The sequence below is a fragment of the Hesperophylax consimilis genome, chromosome 19 (assembly GCF_061612785.1).
Source record: "Hesperophylax consimilis isolate HC1 chromosome 19, BYU_Hcon_1.0, whole genome shotgun sequence".
NCBI classification, from domain to species: Eukaryota; Metazoa; Arthropoda; class Insecta; order Trichoptera; family Limnephilidae; genus Hesperophylax; species Hesperophylax consimilis.
The window spans coordinates 25533001-25553568 of NC_142854.1; the positions used below are offsets into that span (position 1 = coordinate 25533001).

The 20568-nt window shown below is 36.2% G+C and overlaps 1 protein-coding gene across 1 annotated transcript in view; it reads right to left on the reverse strand.

The window, feature by feature from the left end:
* The window catches only part of LOC149415045 (uncharacterized), a 59950-nt gene that overhangs the window by 37847 nt on the left and 1535 nt on the right, over positions 1-20568 (reverse strand). The window contains exons 2-5 of the mRNA XM_089643435.1: positions 19735-19978; positions 6018-6242; positions 4752-4911; positions 4229-4391 (exon numbers count right to left, since the gene is read on the reverse strand). Of these exons, the coding sequence (XP_089499561.1) occupies positions 4229-4391; positions 4752-4911; positions 6018-6242; positions 19735-19915 (729 nt within the window). The 5' untranslated portion in view covers positions 19916-19978. The remainder of the gene's footprint in view (positions 1-4228; positions 4392-4751; positions 4912-6017; positions 6243-19734; positions 19979-20568) is intronic.

Below are 20568 nucleotides of genomic sequence, written 5' to 3' on the forward strand. Positions count from 1 at the left end.
AATGTCTTACAAATACGCATGTACTTTTGAATATCCACAAGCTATAAAAAATAATAATAATATAGTCTATACATTAAAAAACCGACAAATCTTTCATCATTCTACATACTTTAAAGTCAGGATATATGTATTTAAAACCAAAAAATTTAAATCATTCTCTATATATAAGATAAAAAACCTAAATATTTTCTTCATGATAACACATCTCTACTTACTACACTTTTATGTTTATTTTTACAATTCATTACATCTACGTTCTACATTTGTATATTCCTACCAGAAAATAGAAAATACAATAACAATCCACAACTGCATTTATCGAATGCTAGTAAATTACAGAATACTAAAGTCTAATTATAGATATATTAATTTGTCAAAATTATTATTATATACATTACTAATCCATATATCATGCTGCCAATATTCTATATGCAATAAATCTCTACACTATATGTTCACTTGTACTATTGATATATTCTTACAAACGCTTTTTTTTATTGTAATTATTATAAAAAGAAGAACGAATCAAATTAATTATTGCTGTCAATTAAACAAACACTCACTATGTCTCCGAGTATTATCTAAACATAAAATAAATCTTATAGAAAAAATCAAAACCTACAATTTTAGATATGAACTGAAATCGAGCAAGAATAGTGTTACACTAATTATGAGCATTATTACTTATTCATTTACTCGTAGAATTTTATATACATATTTTATCACACCTAAATAAATACAATGGAAAATTTTAACTTAAGCGAAATTGATAAAAATCTAAATATAGAAGAATACGTATGTGAAGCAGCCAGTGAATGCAATAAGATCTATGACAATATAATAAATAGACTAACAATCTTGCACCTAAACATTAGAAGTATAAATAAAAACATGGATGAACTTTTGGTATCCCTAAATACATTATGTTCACAGCCAGATTTCATAATACTATCCGAGGCGCACATACATGCAAACATAAATATACCAATCATCCCAAACTACAAAAATTACAATACAAATTATCAGATTAATAAAAATAGTGGAATTGTAGTATACGCTAAAGAAAAATTTACTGATATCAATATTACCGAAATACACATATGCAAAGCAAACTGTTTGTCATTAAATTTTGTTTTAAATAATATGCCATTCAATATAATCGCAATATATCGAACACACAGTTCTGATGTACCTTTATTTATAGAAGAATTAAAAAAAATACTATGTAACAAAAACCATCTAAATTGTATCGTAATAGGTGATTTAAATATTAATATTGGTCCTAATAACCACTGTAAAAATAAATTAGATTATATAAATGCTATGAATGAAATGAACTTTATATCATGTGTAAATAATTTCACAAGAGAATTTGCAAACCAATCGCCATCATGCCTGGACCACATATGGAGCAATATTAAACACACAGAAAAAATTAAATCTATTATATGGAAAAATGATATAACAGATCACCATACAAATATTTTTATTTATGATTTCAATAAAAACTTAGGATTAAATGACTCTAGAAAAAATATTAACATAATTTCCAAATTGAACAATGTAAAATTAAACAATAAATTAAGTAACGAATCTTGGTCCTCAATACTAAATTGCCAAAACCCAGACATGTGCGCAAACTTCTTTGAAGAAACTTTAAATGCTCATATCGCAGACTGTACAACCTTTATAAATAATCAACCAAGTTCTAAATTAAGGCAAATCAAACCATGGATTACGCAAGGATTACTCATATCTATCCGGAAAAAAGAAAAACTTTTCATAGACACAAAAAAAAACCCTACCAGTAGCCAAGTAAAAAACGAATACAAAATATTCCGGAACAAACTCATTAAAATTATCAAAGACACAAAAGAAAAATATTACAGGGAGAAAATAATCCTCACAAAAGAAAACCCTAAAAAAACATGGAACACTATAAATGAAATAATGAATAAAAATAATAAAAATAAGTCTACAATAAATGTCATAAACAATAATGGAACTAACATAAATGCTATCCGTGAACCAAAAATGTGCGCAAATATTTTCAACAAATTTTTCGCTACCGTCGGTCAAAAACTTGCATATAAAATTGACCAAAATTATCAACCTGATGACATACATGAAGATAAAATAACAAATAGCAATCTTTCAAATTTTAAACCGACTTCAGAAAAAAATATTGAAAACATAATACAATCACTTAAAAATGGTAGTGCGCCAGGATACGACGGTATAACTACAGAAATCTTGAAAAAATACTGCAATTTTCTAACCAAACCGATTACGCATATAATTAATGTAAGTACTAAATACGGAATATTCCCGTCTAACTACAAAAAAGCCATTATAATCCCAGTATATAAATCCGGAGATCCAAAAGAAGTAAACAATTACCGCCCAATATCCTTATTATCCAACATTGCAAAAATACACGAAAAAGTAATAAAAAAACAAATTACTGATTATACAGATAACCAAAAAAGTATTAACCCTAGTCAATACGGTTTTAGAGATAAACTTAGCACACAAGACGCAATTGCAGAATTAACTAAGATTATTTACAAAACATTAGATAGAGGCAAAAAATGCTTAAGTATATTCATTGACCTCAGTAAAGCTTTTGATAGTGTCTCACATTCAAAATTAATTAATAAAGTAAATAATATAGGAATTACTGGCAAAGCTAAAACATGGTTAAAAAGTTATCTCTATCAAAGAACTCAACAGGTTAAAGTAAACAACGAATTAAGTGAAATAGAAAATATAGATTTTGGAATTCCACAAGGAACTGTTTTGGGACCTTTACTTTTTATATTATATGTTAATGAACTTTTTCAACTCCCAATCATTGGAAACATCATATCTTACGCAGATGATACAGTTATAACTATTGAAGGAAATTCATGGAATGAGGTCGTAGTATCAGCTAATAATGCAATAAATATCGTTAAACTATGGTTTGACGAAAATTTATTGACTTTGAATGTCGAAAAAACCCATTTTATACCTTATAGCCTAACAGGGAATAACTCAAATGTAAATCTAAACATAAAAATTCACGAAAGAAATTGCCTCCTTAAATTCGCACCCTGTAATTCAAACTGTATAAACATTAGTAGTAAAAAAGAAATAAAATATCTTGGAATAATTATTGATAATAACATTAAATGGAAAAGTCAAATAAATTCCACAGTAGACAGAATGAGAAAACTAATCTATATATTTTTTAGACTAAGAAATATTGTATCATTAAAAATACTAAAAGATATTTATTATGCACTGGCGCACTCTGTCCTACAATATGGAATCGTGGCTTGGGGGGGTGCATATAAATCATCCCTACTCCCACTGGAAACTATTCAAAAAATACTAATAAAAATCATCTTAAAAAAGCCATATTACTACCCAACTATAAATGTTTTTCAAGATTTCCCGGTTCCCCCACTTACAAAAATTTATGACAAAATTGCACTTCTACAAATACATAAAGATTTCTTTAGTCAAAATAATTTACCACAATTGAATATTAGCAAAAGAATAATATCTGTTGGAGGACTAACCGTGCCACTAGCACGAACCACAACAGCACAACATCACTATATATTCAAGGGTGTAAAATTATTTAATAAATTACCCCTTGATATACGATCGGAAGAAAACTACGAAAAATATTAAAAAAAAATTAAATTAAAATACTCTTGTACCACCTCATAACTTTACTTATTGTTTAGAAATATGTTTTTGCCTTTTAAATTCTTTGAATCATTTATTAACTAACCTATATTTTTATTACTTTTATTGTTATTTTTTGTGTTATTTTTTGTTTTATTACTAATATTTTTTGTTTAATTTAAACAAATGTAAAAATATTTTTGTTGTCCTCTCCTAAACACAAGCAGCTGCTTTATTAGGAGAGTGATTGATATATTTTTGTTTATATTGTTAAAAAAATTGTAACCTTGTTTATATGTTTCAATAAATAAAAAAAAAAAAAAATTCGCTTACGCCTATTAATTAAGAACTTTGTTTTAAATTAGTGCGCTTTCTCTAACAATCGTCTTTACATATATCCCTTTCAAACTGCCGGTCTCCGCGGCTTTCTATGCACCACAGTACCACGAGGATGGAGAAGCCTCATTCACCAGGGAAATTAGAGTGAGGGTCACGATCCTCAGCCATGAACCGACGAAATGAGATTTAAAGGTTTCCCCATCAAACTCACGGTAAAATAGTCTTCCTCGGACAGCTGCTGGCCGATGATGAGCACGCCCATGGTGTTGAGTTTGGATGTTGGCAGTCTCTGCAGCATCTTCGTAAAGAACCTATCACAGTCTACCACAAGCGTCATGGAGTCTCCCTTGACGCTCAGACCTATCCTGTGCCATCTGGAAACAGAATAAAGCAATGTACATAAATCATTTGGTTGTATGGAGTAGCCAAATGTAGAGCGACTTCGATCGACGGGATTTTTCTGTATCTTTTGCGTTATCTAAATCTTCATATCAGTCACTCTATCATCAGAAACTCTTTGGTGTATTGATCCTCGCCTGATCCATCTTCGTCAAAACTCCTGTTATGTGCGATACATGCGACCAATTTAAGGCCGATTAAGCTACGTTAGACTAACGCTAAAGATACAGAATCACCCTGCTGAGCTATCTAATGCTATACGGAAGTAACTGATGGTGTGTGTTTTTACAATTAGTTTTAGTTTAGTTTGAAGTGGAGGAAGTTTGAATACTAACTTTCCATCGTCGATGCTGACTCCGAAGGAGATCATGTTTCCATCAGCCGGGTTGCCGTCGATATCCTCGTAGAAGATTGACACGTCCGTTCCCAGGGAGAGCATCAACTGTTCATCCCCATTGTCTGAATAGATTGTCAGCAATGTTGTTTGTCCTTTTCCTGGAAATCGAAAATAAATTTAATGTTATTTAGGTTAAAAATTATTGGAGATCGTCATCTTCATTGTCCTGTTCTGGAGGGGACCCATCGTCTTGACAAGGCGCCTGAGACGTTCCTATTCTTTCGGTGGCCTACTTTGGTGGCCCCTTTTCGCAAAGCCTTTGGAGTCATTTCTCCAACCTATCCAGGACTTTAATTGTACAGGACTTTTTCGCTCTGGAATTGCACCATGTTACAAAATAATGGTATCGAATAAGAAACTCGATTATCCGCTACGGGGTTAGCATCGAATCTGCGGTACTTGAACCATCTGACAGAGATAGCATGTCGGTTGTACCCGAATGAGTACATCCGATGCTAGCCGATCCCCGGGTAGGGAACTCACCTGCAGTTGTGTCGTTTGACAGAATAACTCATTGCATCTGATAGAACCGAAGTATGTCCTGCTAGAGATTCATTTCATCATGCATCAATGAACCAAAACATTTATTGAATACTTACGATCTATATTTCATATTAAGAACATAACCAAACATTACACTAGTACAGTACAGTTTTTTATGGAAAAGTTTCTATACGATGTAAGTACATATGAAGCCTAAAATAAGAATAGTGTCACCATTTTTGTAGTCCTCTTCACTAGGGTTTCTTGTTCTGAGGCGTCTTGTACTAGTTTTTACATTTTAACTTTTCATTTTTTTAAAAAGGAAGACAAACATTCCCTGGTTACGAATAACCTGACAATATTTGAAAATCTCCTACTACCACCACAGAAAGCGCAAAATGTTGCTTGTGTTATGATGGAGAACTTAGCCAGCTGAGGAATTGAACACACTACGCCTGGGTGGGACCCAAGCGCGATGTCAACTCGGACACCGACCGGTCATAAAATTGTCCTCATAATGTTTGCAAGTTGATTAAAACTCAGTTCTCTCAGCCATGTTTTGACTTTAGTTTTAAATATAGTAATTTCTGTTATTTTTTCTTTATTTCTCCGTCCAAAAGATGTATTAAAACTGTGAATAACCAGAATATTTTGGTTTTATTGCCCTGGGTTAGTATTCTTTTTTTTTTAATTAAATAAAACATTTTTACTGTCTTCCTACCTTTCACCGTCTTGACCACTAACAGCAGAGAGAAATCGGTGGGGAACCCGTCCGGAAAGGCCACAGCCGTCTGCACGGTGAGCTGGGCAGTCTCGTCGAGGTGGTAAGCTCTTTCTACTTCAGAGTCCTCGTCGGTACCGTTCGTCCAGCAATAAGGCTTGGAGATGGTCACGCCCTGGGGCAAATCCGCGATGGCTACGTACTCGAGCAGGTCGATTATGATTCCTGGGGGAAAATGCAAACATATTATATTAAAATATAAACTATCTAACCATCACGCTGAGGGGTAAGCAAAGAGGACCGAACCCCAAACATCTCAGTCTTCGCACAAACATAAAGATTATTATTTCAACAAGTAAAAACCGCATTTATAAAAAATTCAAACGAATACACTACCGATCAGATATTTCCTCATACATTCCTTTGACCCTTTGCCGCAAACGAATGCAGCTATTTTGAATATATTTCGCCTTTGGGGCCGTTCAAGTATTACGTAAGCAGATTTATTACAATTATTTACCCCCTCTTCCCCCTTGTCACCAAAAGTAAGCAAAGCTCATACCCCCCCCCCCTCCCATGCTTACGTAAAAATTGGTACCTATATGCATTTTTCTGTTAATGTATTCTGTTTTTTTATTGATTCATAAGCAGCACTTATAAAATAGACTTAGGATAGAGGACTTTAATGCATATAATATTCATTTAAGCAAACTAAGCGAGTACCTAAACGTATTAATTATTTGTGGGAATCCCTGAATATGTATTCGGTTTTCAAACATAGACAATGTGTGGGTTGCCAATGTGTAAAAAAAATAACTACTGCTGAGCAGTGCTGACGTAATCACTATCTCGACCCCCCCACCCCCCATGTCATCAAAAATAAGCAAAGCAAAGACCCCCCTGCCCCCCTATAGTTCTTACATAATACTTGAACGGCCCCTTTTATAAATATATTTATTTGAATTTCACTTTTTTTCGATTGATTAATGAATGCAAATCTTGGAATCGGAAATTAACCGACTTCCCGACATCCGATCGACCTTAAACTCGGCAGATAGACTCGTTGTGGCTGAACATCCATTTGGTGACAATTACAAATTTCACACGTAAACATTTACGCATTCCTCTGAAATTGAATGATATTACAGAAGTTAATATTTATTACAGATTACAGATTTGGCGGCCGTATCCAATCGGGATAACGCGGTTGACGCCAGTCCTTGGGAAGTTACCTCTTTAAGTCACATGATGCAATAGCAGTATTTAAAAAAAAAATTATTTACCATGTAATGGTACTTATACATTTGCAAACCGAAACGCGAACCGATCCATGAATTACGTGAAAGGAACAAAGCAACTGGAAGAGGCGTTTTACAACATTCCTTTCCTATAAGTTTAGGTTCAGCTCTGCAGTTCGGCTTGCTTATGTATACGTAGCATAACGTTTACCCTGATAGCCATTGATTGTCTGCGGCTAGAAGCTGATCCCTGGGTTTTATGACTTCAAATGTGTATTCCCGCCTATGACGTTATTTTATGAAGACAAATGTGCATTTCAGAGAGGTTCATAACCTTTCAATTCATAAGGCGTTATTGACCGACCAACAATGATATATTCTGTCAGTTATAATAAAATACGACTACACTTTCATTAGTTCTGACACAGGGTGAAACTAGAAACGAAGAAAAATATTTTTTTGCCACAAAAATAGTAAATACAATTGTTACTATTAACGAACCTGTGAAAAATCAATGGATATTATAATTGTTAATTGTTCCCCGATATTTATCGATTCCCCTTGGCCGGGAGACTTAATACTAATACTTAATACTTAATTTGGTATCCGCTTCACTCACTGCACTACCTACACGCGCGGTAACAATACCGTGCCGGTGGCATCGCGAACAGCGCGGCGGACACAACCGTTGCGTGTGGCAGTTGGCACACATGGTCAACGAATGCCCGCACCAATCATTCCCCGGCGGGATTGTTGATGTCCACATGGCGACGCCTGAGGCCCTAAACTGACTCGCAGACCTAGATGTCCCCCTCTGACCCCCCCACCATACGAAAGAAGAAGAAGATTATTGTTAATAAATCTAGTTAGTAAGTAAATAACACTTTTTTGAAAGTGGAAAAATCACAAAATCTGACTTTACTTGTCAGGATTAACCCTAAAAACTTCAAACAAAAGAAATACACATCTCAAATATAGAATTTACGTAATGTTTTGCTAAAAATATATACTGTATTATAGCTACAACAGCTCGGAAATTGGTCAAATAAGCAGTGACAATAATTCCGCCTTCTTCAATTATATATCGCTCCTTTGCTTGTCGTCATCTATTTCTTTCTCTGTCTGCAAAATAAATGTCAAAGAACAGCGACATTTGACGCCATTTGCAAAAATTATGCCACGTTCACATTATGATATTACTTTACCTACCTACTGTATCGCTTATCTGAATTCTTAAGACAATCAGTTTCAATTTTGAAAATGATACAATAATTCTCAACAAATCTGAGTTCATTGTAGCAGAGTTACAATCAAAGACTTTTAGAGCTTTTCTACGCTTCGACGACGATTTCAAAATACAAAAAAGCTGATTTTAACCTGTAAAAAAAATTAGTTTCGCACTTGATTTTGGTTTGACTGAAGATTGAATCTTCCTCCTCAGTAACTAGAGTCAACCTTGCTAACAACTGGGCCAAATCCCGATCGGGTAGGATCGACATTTATTTCGTATATTAACTGCTGTAATGTCATCTAATTACAGAGAAATGCACATATGACCATTTGTTTGTATACGCCATAAATCATTGTCATTGACAACGAGTCTCTCTGCCGAATTTCGGGAAATGGATCAATTTCCGAATCCAGGAGTTGCATTAATTAATTTGATAACACCGACATTTATTTCGTATATTAATTGCTGTGAAACATTTGATTTCATAGAAATGACTATATGTCCTCGTGTGTTTACGTGATTGGCATCAAAAGTTGATATAATGCATTGTCATCGACAACGAGTCTATCCGTCAAGTTTCAGTTCGATTGGATCTGGGAAAGTGGGTTAATTTCAACTTCCAAGATGCCACTTCATTCAATCATTATTTCAAGAAAACAGAAGAGAATTCAAAAAGATTTATTTTAAAAAACGCATGTATTTGTTAAAAATTTTCTTCCAATAACTATAATTTGTATTAGTTTAAAATAGTAAAAGTCACTATAAACTTAGAACATCCTGCAAATCATATGACATCACGATACGCAGAAATGACAATATCAAAATGATGCTACGTGAACTAGGAGTCCATCGCCCAGCTTTTATTGGTAAATACGAGATGGGAGATGGCCTAATTACTTTGACAGATCTGATGATGACGACGGATGACTTATTGTACTGGACTTTAACGCGAATTGATTCGATGGTTGAACTATGAACAGTGGCGGCTAGTTCCTGCTTTTTAATTCATTTTATTTATAATGTACACAACAAACAGATGCTAAAAGAAACTGATCATTATCATTAATTGTATAACCAACACGCTGCCATAGGTCACCTCAAAGGTTCGCTACTTTTGGTAACTTGGCAAGGGTGCCGGGGTTGATGGGGTGAGATTTGTCCGGATTTTTGCGACAGATCTGTTTGTGGCAGACCGGATTGAGAGAATCTGATTGACGGAGACCATTTGACCTTTCCAGCAGGGCACTATAAGAACATCGCCTTGCACGACAGTGGAAAGGATGGATTCATATGGCTGTGACTCCTGGACTCACTGACCACCAGATTCCTTCCTACCCTCACACCCATTCCTTCCCAAAACTTCTTCCACTTCCTTTCCTAAAAAGAGCTCTTACACAGCATCCCCAAAGATGACATTAAAAAAATGTTTTTGTGATTATTAACTGCTGCTCGACTTTTCTTTTCTTATGTAATGACAGAGAACAAAATAAGTTGGAAATGCCATATTGATAGATAGAAATTGCAATCATTGATTAAAGTCATAGATAGCGAAACCCGGTCGGCATTAAGTATTTACCCATAAGTGATGTTTACAAAGTTACTGTTTAATTTTAAATTATAATGTCACATCACAAAGTAACCGCTTCATATGAAGAAATAAAGTCATAGACATATGAATATTAGTAGACCTGCCCTAAGTGATTAAAAGCGTATTATCCCCACTCCCCATACCGGTTCCATTGGAGCCGGCTGTGCTCGCGTATGGCCTCAAGTGAAATTTGAAAACGTGACGTCATCATTCTTGTGCGAACTATGGTCGAGGCATCATCGGTTCATTTTACGAAATAACACGGCAAAATGTTGACTTATGATATGAAAACTTGTAAAAATAGATGTGAAAAAGAGAATAAACCCAATTGTCGTATTACATTCCATATATAAGCATTATTTTATTTTATTTTAAGCATATTCACATCGTATAATATGGATCAGTTGTAGAAACATAATATACTATCACATCGAGAAACGTCTGGACGCGAAACACAAAGCTGGTTGGTTGCTGGGAAGTAAATTATGAACATTTATAAAAGTGTCTTAACTAAATACTTAAACGAAATATTCGACTCTGAAAATAGAACCGAATTTTTTTGCCGAATTTGGACTTCGCAAATTAGTTCATAACGTGGCGAGTAATTTGCGCTCCCATGTAAAAATGTCTATTCATTCAAAAGCAGATTTTACTTTTAAGAACTAAATGGTGATATTATAATGCGAGATGCCTATTTACTGTCAGATTGATTTATTGACGAATCACAGTCAGCTTCACCCCCTTCGTTCTTCAACAGTTGATTTTACCCCAAGCCATTATCTTCTCGTCTATTAATTCCTATGTCTGTGATTAAAGTGTTTGAAATTGCAGTAATTTTCTATGGTTTAAAAAAGCAAACATTTTTTTATGTACGGTACCTATATTGTGATATAATTTGCATTCCTAGCTGATGGGTACCCGGTGTTGCTGGGGGTTATCCTTAAGAGATAGAAATATACTATAGCAGATTTTTCTGTAGGCCTGTTTAAGATATACAATTCCGTAGTACATTATTTTGATGTATCTCATAAGGTTTAGCTAGAGTTAGCAATGTAAGCGCCCGAAAAAAAATTCGATTGATTTCAAAACTTCGACTTTTTTCTACTTTCTATAAATATAATTTACATGTATCATATATATAAACCAACGGAAGAAATTCTCTAAAGGATTGTGAAAATCTTATCAAAATCCGTTGCGTACACAGACATAGGAATTAATAGACGAGAAGATAATGGCGAGGGGTAAAATCAACTGTTGAAGAACGAAGGGAGTGAAGCTGACTGTGATTCGTCAATAAATCAATCTGACAGTAAATAGGCATCTCGCATTATAATATCACCATTTACTGCTTAAAAGTAAAATCTGCTTTTGAATGAATAGACATTTTTACATGGGAGCGCAAATTACTCGCCACGTTATGAACAAATTTGCGAAGTCCAAATTCGGCAAAAAAATTCGGTTCTACTTTCAGAGTCGAATATTTCGTTTAAGTATTTAGTTAAGACACTTTTATAAATGTTCATAATTTACTTCCCAGCAACCAACCAGCTTTGTCTTTCGCGTCCAGACGTTTCTCGATGTGATAGTAACAACTGATTCATATTATACGATGTGAATATGCTTAAAATAAAGTAAAATAATGCTTATATATGGAATGTAATACGACAATTGGGTTTATTCTCTTTTTCACATCTATTTTTACAAGTTTTCATAGCACAAGTCAACATTTTGCCGTGTTATTTCGTAAAATGAACCGATGATGCCTCGACCATAGTTCGCACAAGAATGATGACGTCACGTTTTCAAATTTCACTTGAGGCCATACGCGAGCACAGCCGGCTCCAATGGAACCGGTATGGGGAGTGGGGATAATACGCTTTTAATCACTAAGGGCAGGTCTACTAATATTCATATGTCTATGGTTGCGTAGTTTAGAAGAACTAAGCGCACAAACAGACAGATACGGATAGCGACTTTATTTTATACTCTTTAGAGAACTTTAAAACGCGCTCCTCAATAAATTTTAAGAACACATTCTCACACACTGCATTTTTAATCAATACATGGTGTCCGGAAACTAGTGGTACAAGCGGAAAACTGGTGAACCCAAATCACATTTGGATTCGATTTTTATTTATTTATTTTATAAGGAGATTGGTGAAGTCATCAATTCGGCGATGGATGGCTTCATACAATCGACTACTAAAGAAACTGGTGTGGGCTCAAAGCCGTGGTTCAGTCGACAATGCTCCGAAGCAGTTCGACGAAAAAACGCGGCTTACCGAGCCTACAACACATCTCGAACGCCCGAAAGCAGATCAGCATACAACAAATCGGCAAAGGAATGCAAGAGAATCATCAATAGGTCGAAATTCGAACACGACCTGCAGATCAGCAAAAAGCTGGCTGCCTGCCCGCATGGCAGCAGAGCATTCTGGTCGCTTGCGGGCTCAATAGGTCGAAATTTTTGCAAACCCAGTTTGCCACCTCTTACCAGACCTGACGGCTCACTAGCAAACACCGCCACCGAAAAGGCAAACCTTTTAGGGAAAATGTTTGCGGAAAACTCGACCCTCGACGACGGGGGTGCTGTTCCGCCGTCGGTTCCTCACTGCGGCTTCTATATGAAAAAGCTGAGGATCCGGCATCGGGATGTACTCCACGTCATACGGGGGCTCGATGTTAACAAAGCTAGTGGACCTGATGGAATACCTGCCCTGGTATTGCAGAGGTGTGCTGCGGAAATAGTTCCAGTTTTGACAAAGCTCTTCAAAATGTCCCTGAAGTGTGGCACTGTGCCCTCTGGTTGGAAAAAAGCGGTAATTCACCCTATTCCCAAGAAAGGTGACTGCTCCAACCCGGCCAACTACCGCCCCATAGCGATCACATCAGTTCTGTCCAAAGTGATGGAACGTGTGATCAACGACAAACTGCTCAAATACCTCGAGAAGAACAAAATTATCAACGACCGTCAATACGGATTCCGGCGGAACCGCTCGTGCGGTGATCTTCTCGCGTATGTGACGCATGTTTGGGGGCGGTGCCTGGAACGTCACGGTGAGACCCAAACGGTCGCACTAGACATATCCAAGGCCTTTGACCGGGTCTGGCACCGAGGACTTGTCAACAAATTGCATTCTTACGGACTTCCCGCATCCCTGTGTACGTGGATTGCTGACTTTTTAAGGGATAGGTCGATTCAGGCGGTTGCTGACGGTTTCACCTCTTCCTCGCACTCCATAAATGCTGGCGTCCCACAGGGATCGGTTCTGTCTCCAACTTTGTTTTTGTTGCACATCAATGACCTTTTGACATGTGCACCGATTCATTGTTACGCGGATGACAGTACAGTTCATGATAGCTTTTTGTTTGACAAGCCCCCAAAGGGCACACAAACTCCAACGGCTCGGAGGGCTTTGAAGCAGAGAATGGACGGTTATCTCGAGAGTATTTCCTCCTGGGGTAAAAATAATCTCGTCGAATTTAATGTTTCAAAGACCCAATCCTGTCTGATTACGTCTAAAAGGGATCCAAATGATAATCTAGTCTCCTTCAACGGAAGCAATCTTCCGAACAGGCCTTCCATTGATATGCTTGGTGTAACTATAAGTGACCAGCTCAGGTACGGGGGCTCCATCGAAGCTAGAGTAAAGTTGGCCTCTCAGAAGAAGGGCGTACTGTACAGGGCCCGCAGATACTTTAATAGTACACAACTGCTCACCCTGTACAAATCGCAAGTGCGCCCTACTGTCGAATTTGGCAGCCATCTCTGGTCTGGAGCCCCAAAATACCTGAAAAAAACCCTTGACTCTGTGCAGAAAAGGGCGGTCCGTTTGATAGATTCCCCAATCTTAACAAACGGACTGCAATCTTTAGAGCACAGGCGTCAGGTAGGTATGCTGTCCTTGTTCTATCGGTATTACAATGGAAGATGCTCTGAAGAACTAGCGTCATTGATCCCTTCGGCACCGGTGCGTAGTCGGGATACACGCCAAACGCGCGCCCAACATTTGTACACAGTTGACACTTGTCACATGAGAACGGGTCGCTTCTACGATTCGTTCTTAATTTCAACAGCTCGGCTGTGGAACGAACTGCCGGCCTCTGTGTTTCCTCCCTCCTACAACATGGGACTCTTCAAGACCCATGTTCACTCCTTCCTCTCCACAAAAAGACCCTCCACACAGCATCCATAAAGATGACATAGGCCCTGAGGGAAATTATTTTCTTCAGGGCCTCCTGTGTGGAGTAAATATAAAAAAAAAAAAAAAAAATAAGCCCATACGGTATTTAACTAACATGTGATATACATAATAATTTTGTGTAACAGTAATCATAAATTAAAATTTTATATTTAAATTATAAGATCCCATGCAGAAGAAAAGCATTATGGTAACATTATGTAATTATTATTATTATCAAGGTATGTTATCATAGCCTTCTTGTAACTAAACCCATGCAGAAGATATTATGCTCTTATTATGTAATTATTATTAAGAAAAAATTATTATTGGCAATAATTAATCCCCTGAAATATCAATACAAATTGAAAATATCTCTCGAGTAAAAATAAATGCCGACAACGGGAATTGAACCCGTGCCTTCTGGGGTCCGGTCAGGTACTCTGGACTACTGATCTACGTCAGCTTGATATTTTCAATTTGTATGGATATTTCAGGCGACTAATTATCGCTTATAATAATTTATTATCCTTTGTTCTATGCATAATAAACCTTGTCTTATAAAGACTAGTTTATCATTAAAAAAATAAATTATTATTAATATTATTTAGATATGTCATTATAGTCTTCTTGTAACAGACCCATGGACCGATTATGATTATTATTGTTGATACATGTTATTATAGCATTCTTGTAAATAACCCAAGGAGAAGATAGTATTATGTTAACTTCATTAATATTATTATTATTGAGGCATGTTATTATAGGCTTCATGTAACTAACTCATGCTAAAGAATAGTATTATGCTAACTTTATTTTTTTATAATGGTACGTTACTATAGCCTTCTTGTAACTAACCCATGCAGAAGAATGGTATTATGCTAATTTTATAATTATTATTGAGGTTTGTTATTACAGCCTTCTTATTACTATTTTCCATGCAGCTGAACACTTCTAACATTCAATCAGTAGTTTTGTAGCATATAAAACTTTTTTAGTTTGAGCGAATTTTTCAAGTAAATCGAAAAAGAAGTTGGAATTTATTATGTCAAATATAAAAGAAATCAGTCGCTAGAGGCACGTTTATAAAAAAAAAATTAAAAAATTATTTTTTTTTTAAATGGGTTATCTTTCTATCGATTTAGTTTTCCGCTTGTACTATGAGTTTCCAGACACAGTGTACAATCAAAATACTGTATGTTCATAGGCAATAATTGAACATTACTTGATTAAATTGGTCTATATGTCTTAATTGAAGGCCCATTGTTCCCGTTTTAAATGCTTTTCAATCGTAGCAATCTACAATTTGAAATCAAGGCCAGTTGCAATCATTTAAAAGCAATACCATTAAATAAAAAAAACTTTCTTTGTAAATTAAATCAAAAACAATGTCATTCAAGCCATTCTTTTTAATGGTAATCGACCTCAGATCGGACAGCAGCAATGTTGTCCAAAGTTATGGTTTAATTCTCTGCCAGAATAGAATAAAGAATTAGACACTAATAATAATGCTTAAAAAAATTGTATTCATGTAGATCAATAAACGCTGATTCTGAATAGGTATATAAGTTTGATTATATTTATTTTTATTTATTTATTCCTTTAGATTTACACACAGTACAATATGATACAATATATAATTAAAATATTTTTAGTGATTATAGATTATTGTACCTTATCAGGTCGAAATTATTGGTTCCTAACTAGGCAAATTGCCCGTTCCAAGGAACCAAAAATATGTGAAAGTAAGTGTGTGATTTGTCTATGTCTATAATATATCTCATTAATGTTTTAATTTGTGATGTTTAATCGTTACAATCTTATGTTAGAGTAGAACGTGAGCTGTTGTGTATGAGCAATAATTAGAATAATGGAAGATATATACAGGGTGTATCGGCACGTACCCGACAAACTTTAACCAGCTATTCCTTAGCATATTTGGAGTAAAAAATCTTATGTGCACTTTGCTGTCCGGTAACGTTATTTTTAATAAAAAAATTACTATTCATATTTTCACCACATGTCACCAATGTTTTATCCTTTGTCAAAGTTTGAAAACCCATCTGGCAATATTTTATTCGAATTCCGTTGAATAATGCACGTGTGTACCTATATTGGCGCGCTTTTACAATCACAACGAAATGGCACGGCACCATTCGTCTCATTTTTAACTATTATTAATTAGTGTGTGCGAAAGATCGAAGACGCTTTTCGACATACTTGCTTATAACAGCTGTTGAGCACGAAAAGCAATGCCAAAACAGTGATGGAGTGTGGAAATTTTTATTTTTTTTTGTTTTTAATTGAAAAAAAAAATGCTACCGGACAGCAAAGTGCCCATAACATTTTTTACTCCAAATGTGCTAAGGAATAGCTGGTTAAAGTTTGTCGGGTTAGTGCCGATACACCCTGTATAGTGTGTGATTAGTTTATGTCTATTTATTATGTGACGTTTTTTTAACATTTTTTCAGATTCTCCTCTACCCAGTCCAATCAACCATTTAGTTATTATTGGGCCTATGTAGGAAATATTACAAGTTTTTATATTTAATTCAGGGGGGATTTTGTTGTACAGTTTAGGTCCCAAGTATGTGTGTGTCTTTTGATACTTTGCCGTATTGCTCGTTGGGATCATAGGGTCATTTCTGGTGTGGCTTCTTGTGATATGTTTATGGTCAACTTCATTAATATTTTCTAGATTTTTATGTACATGGATAATAACCTTTTTATATAATTTTTTCGAATATCAAGTACATTAAATTGTTTTAAGAGCTCATCGCTAGAGAACCTATATGGTTTGCGCATTATGACTTTAATTATTGATTTCTAGGCCTTCATAAGCGGATCTAGAATTGATCTTCCTGATGCTCCCCAGCCAATGCAACCATACATTAAGAGGGGGTTGCACAGTCCGAAATATATTTTTCTTAGATCTACTTGTCTAATTATGTTTCGCACTGCAAAGAAAATATGAGTCAGTTTTCTTACCCTAGTTGTAAGATTTTCAATGTGATAATTCCACTTAAGATGATTGTCTATTATAACACCTAGGTACTTGATGTTTTTCACACATTCAAGATCTTCACAATTGCAGTTAGGTTCAGTATTATAGGCGTTACAGTCATGATTATGTGTTTTTATTGTGTGTGTTGTACTAGGTTGTCCCTTTATAGCTGAGCTGAATCTCATGTATTTGGTTTTAGAAGTGTTCAGTGTTAGTAGATTTCTGTTAAGCCATTGTTTTATCACATTAATTCCACTTTCAGCAAGTTTGTGTGTGTCAGTCCAGTCATTTCCTTCAAAGATAGCTACCGTATCGTCTGCGAATGTAATAATTTTACCACCGATTGGTAGCTCGCACAACTCATTGATATAGATTATAAATAGAAGGGGTCCCAGTGTGTTTCCTTGTGGTACACCAAAGTTAGTGCCTAGTGAGTTACTCAAAGTTTTACCAGTTTTGAGTTGCTGGCTTCTACCTGTTAGGTAACTCTTTAGCCATTCGTATGGCTTACCTACAATTCCAATATTTTGTAGTCTTTTGAGGAGTATTTTGTGAGAAATTGTGTCAAAAGCCTTGGCTAGGTCTAAGAATATTGCGATGTTTTTCTTTCCACATATACTGTTATACTTAGAATTTATAAATCATCATTAAAAAAATTATTAAACACCCTCACATTAAAACACACCGTTTAGTTGGCACTACTGAATCTGCTAATTTTGACACGTTCTGACATCACAACCAGTCTACGTGAGTAATATATATAAATTGTTTATAATGAATTTTTCTTTCCTAGTATTGTACACCGATAAATTATTTATCAGGTGAGGTCATGGATGTGTAGCGTCAAGAAGAATCCAGATTAACTCATTAATAATAACCAGCTCGATCTATTTAGTACCTACTTGCGAGTTACTAGGACAGTTAAGTTGTAAACAAAGCAACCTACCTGCTACAAGCATCTACTTGCCTGCCTGCGACAATACGATCGCAAGTCGGTCTGGCACATTACGACAACTCGCCAGAAGGTTCGAGCCTATCGCCTATGCGTTAACACAGCGCGACCGAAAGTTCCCGAAAGACCCAGACTGAGCGAGTGGCTCCGATTTAGTTGCAATTCATCTACCTACTGTCGCCGCCGGCCGTACAGTATAAATAAGTCCGACGCAGCGAGCAGTCAGTCAGTCATCAATCTGCCGTCAGTGGACAAATCTCACGAGTGATAATCCGCGCTCCTTTGCGCGAAGGACAATACACCCGGCTTCGCCCGTACAATCATGGACTCCATCGGGACATCATCATAGCGCCTTGGCCCCGGCCGCCGTCCCTGGCCAGCGCTACATGGATTACAGCGCCCTGGTTCCAGCGTGTCTGACCAGCGCTTCATCCACGCATCATGACCACCACGAGGACACGCAGCATCCTCACTGGTCTATGCAGCTCCCGCTAAACCGCCTACAAGGTCCACCGCACCTTTGGCCTTCCCGTCAGCACTGGAGTACTGATTCCCAAGATCGCCAGTGCCTGACAGTCATCGAGTCCCGGTCACCAGCGCCCGGCGTCGACTAACTGACCCGCGCTTGACCAGCCATCACAGCCAGCGTCCGGTGAATACAACACCAGTCCTACATCAACTCTCATCACGGCAAACTGACTCAATAAACACTATGACCTGCACGACCGACTTTCATTTCGTGCCTCTCACCTGATCCCCAAAGATGTAATTTTGCACTTTGATTCAATACAATAACATTAGTAACGAGATGCAATATTTTACCTATTTTACCTTCAATGTTAAAAGCGGGTTATCTTAAGATTAAAAAACGTCACGACTCTCATAAAACAAATTAATTCTTTCAGTAAGCCAAGTCTTCAGTAAGTTCACCAATTGTTTGTTTTGGGCACAGTTTTTAATTTCAGTAGGTAACATATTAAAACAACTATGAATCATATAGTTTAATACGACGTTCTTTGTCCATATTTATTTGTATGCTTAGGTACAATAAGTCCTTCATTGAAGTTAAAACGAGTATTATGAGTATTGTGTTCTAGCCTGTTTCTATATATAGGGGTTATTTATGTGCTGAAATATAATTTTGTGCAACAGAATTGCTTTCATTGAAAGAATTTTGAGACTCTGATACAAAAGTATGGAATATTAAGCCTTTCTTTGTTTAAATTGAAAAATGAAATTATTTAAAAATGACTGGAGTTCCTATTTAAAAATGACTGGAGCGTCCAAACAGTCAGACAATCAGAACTTTGTTTTCTCATCATTGGGAAATTCAAATAAGATGGTGATATATGAAGTTAGGAAACTGAAATAGAGGCAGATCGCATGCTAAATGGGCTAGAACCAAAATCTATATGGACAATGTATTGTCTGCTAGCAGATCTTCCAACGTTTCACGTGCGGCATTTTCCCACATGATTTACAGGTCTAATTTTCAATGTCAAAAGGTTAATGTGTTCACTCACCGTCTTGTGCTGCCGCAGAACCGAAGAGTGTCACCATCAACCACACGACGGCAAATCCCATCGTTGTGAATCCTGTGCCACCTTCACCGCCTCTTCTCCCACCTTGCTTCTTGCTTGTCACTTCTTCTTCTTCTCCTTTCTTCCATTGTGGAGATCCTCCGCCATCGTAACTTCCCAACATTATACATACGCTTTACAAGGCGAAGTTGGTTATAGCATAGTTGTTGGCATGGTTTTTTCGGACCTGAAAATTTGACACAAAAATTAATTTCGGCTGTGTTTCTCCGTCTATAATCTGTAACTCTGGTTCAATGAACTTTAGAAGAAAACTTAACGGCCTCCGGGGGTAAGGCTCTCGGATAGCAATCCGAAGGTCGCGAGTTCAAATCCCGGCGTGCGCAAGTAAATTTTATTTGAAGGCTTCCTAATTTATTCATTTAAACATATATATAGTATAATTGCGGCACGTTCCAGAGTGACCACCGCTTTAACCGTGTTTGGTGACCAGATCTAAGTAGCCAGGTATTTCCTCACCTTCCTTCCCCTCCCGACTACCTTCCGCCTAACAATATACCTTAATTGGTGATGCCATAGTATCACTGGCTCCAGATGTTTGGGAGCAGTTTATACTATTGCGCGGTATCAACATTTTTTAAAATTGGATTTGTAGTCCAAAATACCCCACAAAGCTGCAAAATTATTTTTTTTAATCGAAAGGTGTATAAATTGAACATGTAGGGTGACCATATGTTGATATTTGATTATAAAAAACTTTTGATTTAAAAAGGACCAGAGAGAAGAAAAAAAAGAATTATATTATAAAAGAACAAGGAT